This window comes from Schistocerca gregaria, chromosome 6 (assembly GCF_023897955.1).
Source record: "Schistocerca gregaria isolate iqSchGreg1 chromosome 6, iqSchGreg1.2, whole genome shotgun sequence".
Lineage (NCBI taxonomy): Eukaryota > Metazoa > Arthropoda > Insecta > Orthoptera > Acrididae > Schistocerca > Schistocerca gregaria.
Window position 1 is genome coordinate 245,170,278 of NC_064925.1, and position 10,843 is coordinate 245,181,120.

Consider the following 10,843-nt stretch of genomic DNA (forward strand, 5'->3'; position numbering starts at 1 on the left):
TTTAAACCAGTTGGGCTTCGTTTTTCGGTTACGGAAGAAATCAAAGATTTGTTTAGTTAATCTGTTGGAATTCATTCTGAGAAGATGACCATAAAAATTTATTCTATTTTTTCGCATAGAATCTGAAAGTTTTTCAATTTTCGTGTAGAGAGTTTCATTTTTTATGTATATAATTATATTGTCTTGAAATTTTGGCCCAATGATTTTTCTTAACATTTTTCTTTCTTTTACCTCAAGTTTCTCCATTTGGCCTTTGAAATTCATGTTAAGTGTTTCTGCTGCATACAGTGCTTCTGGCTTAATCACTATCTTGTAATGTGTAATTTTTGACCCCCATGAAAGGGATTTTTTGTTGTATGTATTTTTTGTTAGTTGGAAGGCCAGTTCAAGTTTATTTTTTCTGGATTCCATTGCTTTGCTTTCCCCAGCATTCCAACTAATCCATTCTCCGAGATATTTGAATTCTTTTACTATTTCAATCTTCTGTTCTTGAACGTTGAGGTATTTACATGAGTGTTTGTCAATATCTTAGTTTTTTCAGGGGAGATGTGAAGACCAATTTTAGCTGCTTGTTTCTTTAGTTCAAGGATTTGCTCCCGTGCTTCTTCCATAGTTTCAGCAAACAGGGCCATATCATCTGCAAAAGCAATACAATTAACTTTAAGGTTTTTCTTTTTGCAACCCAGTCTTATACCACTGTTAATATTTGTGTTCCATTCTCTGACTATTTTCTCAAGCGCACAATTGAACAGCAACGGCGAGAGCCCATCGCCCTGTCGCACTCCCGTTTTTATTTCAAAGGGTTCCGATAGATCGCCCATAAATTTAACTTTCGAAAATGTGTTTGTAAGGGTCGCTTTTATAATATTAGTTGTTTTCTTATCCAAACCCATTTCTTCCAGGACTGACAACAGAGATTCTCTATCAATCGAATCATATGCTTTTTTGAAATCAATGAAGGAGATTACGTACGTCTTTGCCCTTGATTTTTGGTATGCCATAATGTTTTTGAGATTTAGTATTTGTTCCGAACATGATCTGCCCTTTCTAAAACCTCCCTGGCATTCCCCGATTTGCAGATCCAATTGCGGCTCTGCCCTGTTCAAAAGGACTTTAGAAAGAATCTTGTACGTTATGTCCAGTAGTGATATTCCTCTGTAATTGTTGGGGTCTGTCTTCAAATCTTTCTTGTGGATGGGGTGGATGAGAGCTGTTCTCCATTCTGTGGGGATCTCTTCTTCTTTCCAGATTTGATCGAAAACACACTTTAGGGATGTAACTGCATTTTTGTCAGCCTTTTTCCATAGTTCGGTCACTATTTGATTTTCTCCGGACGCCTTGTTGTTTTTAAGTTCTGAAATGACCTTCTGTAGTTCTTCAGTCGTCGGTGGTTCCGAATCCGGCTTCTCACGGTTGTTTGGGATGGATTCAAATTTTTCAAGGATGGGTTCACAATTCAAGAGTTTCTCAAAGTAGCCTGCTAGTATTTTGCAGTTTTCCGTGTTGTTGTGAGCTATGGTCCCATTTACATCTCGAAATTGGAGGGTGGGTGCTTTGTTATTTTGTTTGAAAGTTCTGTAAAAGCTTCTTGTGTTGTTTTTAGCAAATTCTTCATCAATTTGGAGGAGAGTTTTGTTTTCATGTGTCTTCTTAATCCTTTTTATATTTTTATCTACCAGTTTTCTAACTGTAATGAAATTCAGTCTACTTTCTTCTGTTTTCTGTGATTGCCAATTTTGCCATGCCTGTTTTCATGTTTCAATGAGGGCATCACATTCCAGTGACCACCAGGCATGTTTTTTACTTTTTTGTTAGGTGCTATCCGCTCAGCTGTAGTAATGAGGTTTTCCTTGATATCCCCCCAGCTTCGTGTCTGAATGGTTTCTGTTGCTTTTGTGAATTCATCTGATTTTAATATCTTTTCTATGCTATACTTCCGACCCTTAATTTGTTTCATGCTGCGTTTCCTGTTTGGGATGACTTTGAACTTAATTTTAGAGAGGTAGTGGTCTGAATCCAAGTTTGCACCCCTGAGTACCCTAACGTTGATGATTTCTTTGCTAGAAATCTTCTTGATTGCCACATGATCAAGTTGAAATTCCCCAAGGCTAGGATTTGAAGATACCCATGTCTTTTGTCTTCGTGGTAGTTTCTTGAAAGCTGTGGATTTAAGAATTAAATTGTGCGCTTGGCAAAGTTCTATTAGTCTCACACCATTTCTGTTTGTTCTCTTGTGTGCAGGATAGTTTCCAACTATTTTCATATATCTTTTTTCTTTACCAATCTGTGCATTAAAATCTCCAAGAAGAATGATGATGTTTTTATCTGGAATTTTCTGAATAATGTCATCTAGATGATTCCAAAAGGCCTCCACTTTTTCTTTGTTTTTCCTGTTATCCTCGTTTATTGGGGCATGTGCATTGATAATTGTGTAGATTTTGTTTGTGCTTGTGAATGTAAGACTTGAGATTCTTTCTGATTGTGAATCAAAGCCAACTATTGAGTTCAAGATTTGTTTGTTGATTATAAAGGCTGTCCCAAGATGTACATTTTTCATTACTCTCGGTCCCACTTTCCCTTTGTATATCCTAAAACCTTCGGAATCGAAGGTATCTGTATCCATGTATCGTGTTTCTTGAATGGCTGCTATGAGTACGTTGTGGTTCTTTAGCGTATCTGTTAGATGTTTTAGTTTTCCGGTTTTCAACAATGAGTTTGCATTGATAGTTGCTAGGTACGTTGATTGCCTATGTTGAAATTTGGATGAGATTCCAAGACACTCCGACTTGTCTTTGTGCAATGTTGCAGACTTCCCAGAATCCGAATGTCTGCTGACGTACTGGCGTACGGTGGATCGTCCACCTGGGGTAAAATAGTTTACATCACACACTTCCATGATTGATGAAAGTTATTTTGGGTGTGGCCCAAAGGCCACAAAATATACAACCAAGATCGTGAGTCCTGGAGGTAGTTCTTCCGCTCTCTCCGCCGTTGGGAATCAGAACTTCCTCTTGCGCCTTTGAGACCGTTGACCAGTTTTCACCCAGTAAAACTAGACAGGGGCCCTTACAGGGTGCTACCATCCGGAGCCAGATGGACCCAGGTTTTTTTAACGAGGTGTTACTCCTCCCCCTCCTCCTTCCTCATCACTTGCAAAGTGAGGCCCCGGACTTGGGACCGGCAGTGTTGGAGTTTCTCCAGTAATTCATCCCTTGATAAATCTTCATATATTGGAATAATGTGCACTCGATTTTATGCTCATAAAATCTAAAAGAATGCGAATTTCGCTTTGAAATTTCGACAGCGTGTTCTTGAATAGTTAAGCCAAAGATTTATGTAATAAAAAAAATCGGCTTTTTTGAACCTCATAATGTGGTTTCCCCCCTTAATTGCCTTTCTACTATAAACCACTTTAGTCAACACAACATTAAACTTGCAGTTTGAAGTGTGAGAATGTTGGTATTGCCTACTAGGACCGTAGTAATGCTGTCATGTGCCAGTGACGACGTATTGTTCCTAAGTATATGTGTAAGCAATTGGAGGTATACAATGTGTCCAGGAATCGAAAATTTACTTCCTGTAGTTCGAATGATATTCTAGACAAGTGCCTGAAAATTGAATTTATTATCACAGTCTACGAGTTTTCCTCGTGCCTTGAGACACACGGCCATCACAAGAACTTAGTTAAAAAGAGCGTCTGTGTGTGTGTGTGTGTGTGTGTGTGTGTGTGTGTGGTGGGGGCGGGGGGGAGGGTAGATACACGTGTTCTCATTATCATGCAGATACATTGACCTGTGCAGTCTACATCCGCCAACAAGTGCTTCATGTATAGGGGGCTGGAGAAAAACTAGCTCATAGTTACATCAGAAATATTTGTACCAAATAGCTTCTTTGAAAACATTAATTTTCTATGTTCAAAAAAGAGTGTTTCATGAAATTTACGAATGACTAGACCGAAAGTTTTTGCTGCCACTTTAGAAAAATATCATCATCAACAAAATGATCACTAAAATCAGATTGTTTGATAATGCGCCGGCCGTTGTGGCCGAGAGGTTCTAGGCGCTTCGGCCTGTAACCGCGTGACCGCTACAGTCGCAGGTTCAAATCCTGCCTCGGGCATGGATGTGTGTGACGTCCTTAGGTTAGTTAGGTTTAAATAGTTCTAAGTTCTAGGGGAGTGATGACCTCAGATGTTAAGCCCCATAGTGCTTACAGCCATTTGAACCATTTCATAATGCGAAAAATATGTGTCATGGATTTGCTTAGAGTAAACAACGTGCAAATTCCCACGAAAATCAAGCAGACATGTGGTACAGTGTTTGAGGGGAGCTGCCGTAAATGGGACACACTGGTCTTATACTAAGCTGACGAGTTCGACTGTTTAGACTGACAAACGACATTGTCGTTAACCACGCTGACTATACTAGACATATTCACGTGACTTCTCTTATCTTCTGGACCATTAATATTAATGACAAGAGCTAACAGTTGAATGGAGAGTGCTGTCCATAATATCACAGGTGTGGCTGTTTGGACAAAGATGTTGTGCCCATAATATTATGGACATGGCATTCTTTCCACCATAGGAGACAACATAACATTATGGACATGGAGATGGACATGGTGTTAAATATCTCAAGACATGATTTGATTTGCGTGTTACATTAGCACGTGTCAGAAGGGATAGCTGCACACAGATGACTAGTATAATCACTGTTGAGAATTCCTGTCTGTGGAGGCAATGAGAACTTAACAGTAATATCCTGAGCTCGAAGTAAGTCACAGTGAGAAATGGATTATGAAAAATGTGACAAGGTGTGGTGTGTGTACTGTAAGACCTTCGGTACACACACCATCAGATTATTTGACTAGTCGCTCTAACGAAGTAGGCCAGTGTCAGCAATATGTCTCGTGGTCTTATCGTGGCGTGTTTATCTTCTGCCGTTAGGTCAGACGATAGAAATGCCACTTGCACGCTTAGAGTAGCACATTGACGGTGACCAACTTTAAACAGAACTTGATTAATTTTCACACACATTTATAACAATAATAAAAAGCATAGATAGTACATAACTTGATTCTGGATGCTGTTTACAACTGACAATCTGAAGTTCCTTTGGTCTTGGCACGTTAATCTTATTCTCACATATCTCTGATACTTGACAAAGTGTCTATACATATCTCTTCATGGCTATGTACAAGAATATGATAATCTTATTAGGCACAGACTGAAACTTGACTACAGACTAATGCAGACTGGTACAGACTAATGCAGACTGACTAATCGGAGTTTTTTTTCTTTATTGTTATTTTCAAACCCGTACAAAAAGGCAGGCTGTCAGGAGCATGTTACGCCGCTCTTCAGCCATAGAATAGATCAATAAACAACAGAAAGAATACACATAAGTGACATAACGGTGTGACATAACGGTGGGTGATAAAACAGTAGACACATAAAGACAAACACGGAGCTGTTCACACTCGACGATAAACCACACTGCAAACTGTTGACACGATGCACGAACAGTGAAGATGGCGATGGCACAGATGAACGATGGAGTGCGACGGTGAACACTGAACACTAAACACGACGGCACACACAAGACACTGATGGCAATGATCTCCAGCACGCGAATGTCCACTTAGTGTGTGCGAGTCCGGGGACCTGCCAAGAGAGAAGGAGGGTGAGGTGGGGGAGAGTGGAGAACAAGGATGCGAATGGCTGAGGAGATGGGGGGAGGAGGAGAGGGACAGGGGAGGGGAAGCCCAGGGGAGGAGTGGGGAGAAGTGGAGGAGGGAGAGAAGGGAGGGAGGGTGCCCAAAGGAGCAAACACGGGAAGAGGGAGGGAGGATCAAAGTTGGTAGGAGGGGAGGGCAACATCAGGGAGGGTGAGCTGGCGGAAGCCACCGTGGGAGAGGGTAAGGAGGGTGGAGAGATGGAGACCGGGTGGGACGTGGGAATACAGGTGCGGCAGCGGGCGGGGGTGGGAGAGGATGGGCGAGACAAGCGGGTGAGGAGGATCAGTTTACGGGAGGTGTACATGATCCGTATCCTTTCAAGGTAAAGGAGGAGGTGGGGGAATGGAATGAGATCGTACAGGATCCGCGTGGGGGAGGGGAGACGGATGCGATAGGCTAGGCGGAGAGCATGGCGTTCAAGGATTTGAAGGGATTTATAAAAGGTAGGGTGGGGCGGAGATCCAAGCCGGATGGGCGTAACAAAGGATAGGGTGGGTGAGGGATTTATAGGTGTGGAGTATGGTGGAGGGGTCCAGACCCCATGTACGGTCGGAAAGGAGCATGAGGAGACGGAGTCGGGAGTGTGCCTTGGCTTGGATTGTCCGGAGATGGGGGGTCCAGGAGAGGCGACGGTCGAGGGTGACGCTAAGGGACTTAAGGGTGGGGGTGAGGGTGATAGGACGGCCATAGATGGTGAGATAGAAATCAAGGAGGCGGAAGGAAGGGGTGGTTTTGCCTACAATGATCGCCTGACTAATCAGACATCTGTACAGTCGTTGTAACTCCTCGAGCGTTCAGGTATCACTGTGCGAGTGTGATCTGTGAGGAGGAAAGGTTCTACGTTAGCAGCAATCTCATTGGCTACATGACATATTAATAAGCGGATCGGCGGAAGCAGAATTTGGTCCGTCTTTATGGCAGTGCCATCTCGTAGAGCGCAGTCGGACGAGCGCTGCGCCTGCGCTGTTGTGCTTAGCGGGGCGCGCTCTAGTGGGAAAGTTGTGTACACGCTGACTAGGCGGAACTATGTACACAACACAAGGGAATTTTTTATGAAATCTGTATGAAGACTTTGATGATAGGATACTACTATACATCTGTACCATATACGCTGACTTTTGGACTATTCTTTATCATAGAAAGGAGATTTCTAGATTGTCACTGGGCAGATGAATATTCAGAATGGCTCACAGTTTAGCTCGTATGATAGTTTTCTTCATTTTGCGTGCATGTTTATCACAAAGTGTAATAATCTTTGGTTTTTACAGGAGCCTTTCGGAAGAGGAGAGAGCCAGAAGGTTGAGAGAGGCTGCTACTGATGGGGCAGTGGAGAAGCTGCGGGCCCTCCTCGCGGCAGGGGCGGATGTTGGGGCTGGTGATGATGAGATGCTGACTTCGCTACACTGTGCAGCAAGGGAGGGACACGTGCAGGCGGTGAAATGTCTGCTGGATGGCGGCGCCCAGGTAGACACCAGGAGCAACTTGCAGAACACGCCTTTACACCTGGCTGCATGGAAAGGCCGTGTGGCTGTGGTGCGGCTCCTGCTGGCCTCTTCTGCTGACCTGAATGCCAGGAACACATTTGGGAAGACGCCGCTGCACAGGGCGGCACTCCACGGTCGTGCAGAGGCGGCTGCTGCGCTGTTGTACGCAGGGGCTGACAGGAGTGTCAGAGATAGCGATGGGAAAAGCCCCCTGGAACTGGCCAGGCAGAACAATCACCAGGAGCTGATAGAGTTGCTGACGTAACATTTACAGTCCTATGAACATACGTTGGCAAAAGGAATAATATTCACTGCATAGCTTTCCGTTATTTATAAACAAAAACTGCAAAAAATTAATTATATCATTCACTTGTAACCATCATTGAATAGTAGATATAACTCTTCTACCAACACTTCAACAAGCATGACAATGAAAGTACTTTGCAAGTAATCTTTCTTTCGAGTAAATAGTCTGAAGAAACATTTCTCCAGCAATCTCTACAAAACTGAACAACATTTGGAAAATATTTGCTTTGATACTTTGAAACTTGATCAGCCAGGGATTCTTCTAGCCCATAAAATGTTCAAAAAATTACAGGGTTGTAGTCAGATGAAGTCCTTGACAACCGCCAATACTTTGTAACACCCCACCCATCATTTATCTGGTTTTGGTGTGTGTTCATCCCAGGTAATTGACTAACAGATCAACAGAGAGCGCAATGCCGGATAACGCAAATAAAGTAATAAGACCCTGTGACTTCTGATTGAACTGCGGTGGCAGTGTTGACATTAATTGATTGAGAATTGATCCCTTTTAATTAAAAAGGGGTGCACATTGATGTTATATTCAGCTATTGAACACCACATGCAAATGTTGAACATAAAATTAATTAAGAAAGTGACTTGGGATTTCGACTACTTGATTGAAAACAGAAACAGTCGATTAGCTCAGATTTATTTTAACTCACGACCTTCAATCATTACATTACATGACTCTCCTAACAGGCAGTGGTAATAAATTGCGTTTGCGTGGAGTAAAGCGTGGTAAATCAAAAGTAATTCCTATAGACTAACCCAGGCATAATGCAAAGTGCGAGAAGAATTCTACAATACACGGCCCATGAAACCATTGTGGAAACTTTGCTGATGTGATCCAACAAATTAATCAGTGGCCAGAGCGGGCGCAATATCACCAAATTCAGTGTGGCGGCGCATCGTCGTTATGCAGACGTCGGCCAGCCTTGTGGTGCTGCAAGGCTGCGCTCGTCTATTCACTTTTAGATATCTTGCTCAGTATATAGCTGAACGAAAACTTTCTATCTCCAAGCTCAATCGTTCTGTTTGCTAAGTCCTAAACTACAGAGATGCTCACTCTCTCTCAGGCAAGCTGAGTATGCCACGTCCGCACTCTAGGCAAGCTGGGAACGGAAGACCACTATGGAGACTGCTCCCAGTCCGCTCATTGCCTAAGTTTCCCGTCCATCAAAATCACTTATGCCAATTGCAGCGCAAGTCACGTTAATTATGCGTCACTTCCCAGTGCCGACCAATGCCTGCTCTGGGAAGTAAACAAATTTCCACAAAATTTCCCTCCCTCTCAACTTCTGCTATTTAGCTCCTCCCAGGCCATCCATGAAGGTTAGCATCTGCACAAAACACGAATTTTTCTGGAATTCTGACTCCCAGGAGAGTACTTCAAATTCCTTGGTCCCATGTTCCCATCGGAGGCCGGCGTATTTCATTCTGTCGCTCTTCATCTGATTTACTTCAGACTCTGCGGACCATGAATTCAGCGTGAAGTTGCTATAGTCAAGAACACGCATATTTTGGCCGCTGTTGACCGTTCCAATGTAGCTTTGCGTGGCTTTCTCGCATGTTTCACTGAAAATGGGACGACGGACATTTATCAACAGGTGTACAAGTTCTCCGCTGCGTCCCGGTACACCAGCATGGGGTCAACCACCCCCTCAATGTCACTCATCTTAAGGCAGCTGAAGCTCGTGCCCCTTTACCGCATTCTCAAGAGTTTGAGCCGCCCTAAGCTGCCTATTGACGCTTCGCTTCACCGCTCCCCAGCTGCATCCCGTGGTCAACTCGAATACTTCCCTGGGATAAACTAGCATCCAGTAAATTGACACGTTTCCACAAAGTTTTCATGTTGTGTGAATTACTTTAAACCCATCACCCAACATTAATTATTCCAATACGTCCATACTATATACCCTGTACAACATGCATTGTGCCTTATCAGTCATTTTTGTTCAGCCCTACTGTTCGCTCAACATGAGTTAGGTGATCTTTAATGACTTCATGTAAGGGGCATAGTTCTTGCCATCTTACAACTTTGACTGTGAACACCTAAACATTTTAGTCACAAACGGCGAAATGTCGGCAAGTGTCGAAGATGTGACACTATTGCACGCTCATCAGTTGAGTGAACTAATCCTTTGCATTATTCGATTACAGAAAAGGCATGTGCTATCTTAAACTAATGTGGATTACACTATACCCAGATCACTGCCATATAACCTGTGTGGTTATAATACAACTTCAGTCCCAATCTCATGATGAACCTACTTCCCTGACTGCAGTATGGATTGTGTAATAGTTTGTGTGTTTAACTCCATTGTACCATTAGTCCATTATATGGTGTGAAGATCTGTCATCTGCTACCACATTTGAGGTGCACAGTTCCAAAATCCCCCTTATCCATTTTTGCAAATTTTTCAGGAAACGAAAAAAACATTTCTGGTTCGCCTTCAGTAAAGCAAATGTGTTTATTCATGTTTATTATATCGAGGTCCTTACATACATTGTTATACCTGAGTGCTGGATATAATTCGTGACATGTAAGGAAGATATTGACAAATTATGATTGGATAAGGCTTGTTTTGGAACTCACCATTGGATAAGGAGTTTGGAACTGTCATCATGGGTAAGGGTGGGTTTTGCAAATGTAGCTAAAACTTAATAATGGTAATTTTCGTCATTAATTGGAATTATTATCGACGTTCTTTTTGTCACATAAATATTGACATTTTTATCGGTTGTAAGCGGTAGTTTAAGTATTTTATGAATATAATTAGTCTAAAAGATATAGTTAATGTCCTTGAAACAACTGATATGCAGCCATAATTAAGAGTAGCATATTTATTTAATGTTTATGAAAATAAAAAAGGATCGAAAGAGACGCGTATGTACGGCCGAGGAGGAAGGACATATTTTATGGTACTCACATTGTTTTTGTTTCGTGGTACGGAAGGCAGCCATTGAGCAGCTACACATATTTTATGTAAGTTATTCGTATTGATTGCTAAAATAAAATTGTTATTATTATCACAAAATCAATTTCTTTGTAATAGTTGTCACCTCAAATGCTCAAAGTGGCTAATTATATTGAATAAGCATTTTTTCAGCAATTTGCACTGCGAGAAGCTCATCTTCTGATGCAGCCTCTGATCGGCCATTACGCGCCGAAGTATTAATTTATTTTTCAAAGTGTTAACAGTAGCTGTAAATATGAGAGATTTCGATATAAGAACCTTTTTCAATTGCGACAGATGATTAATTTACGTTAAAGTTCATGTTTTTTAATTTATACAGATTCCATGAGTTCAGTA

General features: G+C 42.1%; 1 protein-coding gene across 1 annotated transcript in view; it reads left to right on the forward strand.

The window, feature by feature from the left end:
* LOC126278128 (poly [ADP-ribose] polymerase tankyrase-1-like) overlaps positions 1-10,567 on the forward strand; it is a 106,887-nt gene extending 96,320 nt beyond the window's left edge. Inside the window, exon 4 of the mRNA XM_049978016.1 lies at positions 7,008-10,567. Coding sequence (XP_049833973.1) covers positions 7,008-7,488 — 481 coding nt within the window. The 3' untranslated portion in view covers positions 7,489-10,567. The remainder of the gene's footprint in view (positions 1-7,007) is intronic.
* The last annotated feature ends 276 nt before the right edge of the window (positions 10,568-10,843 follow it).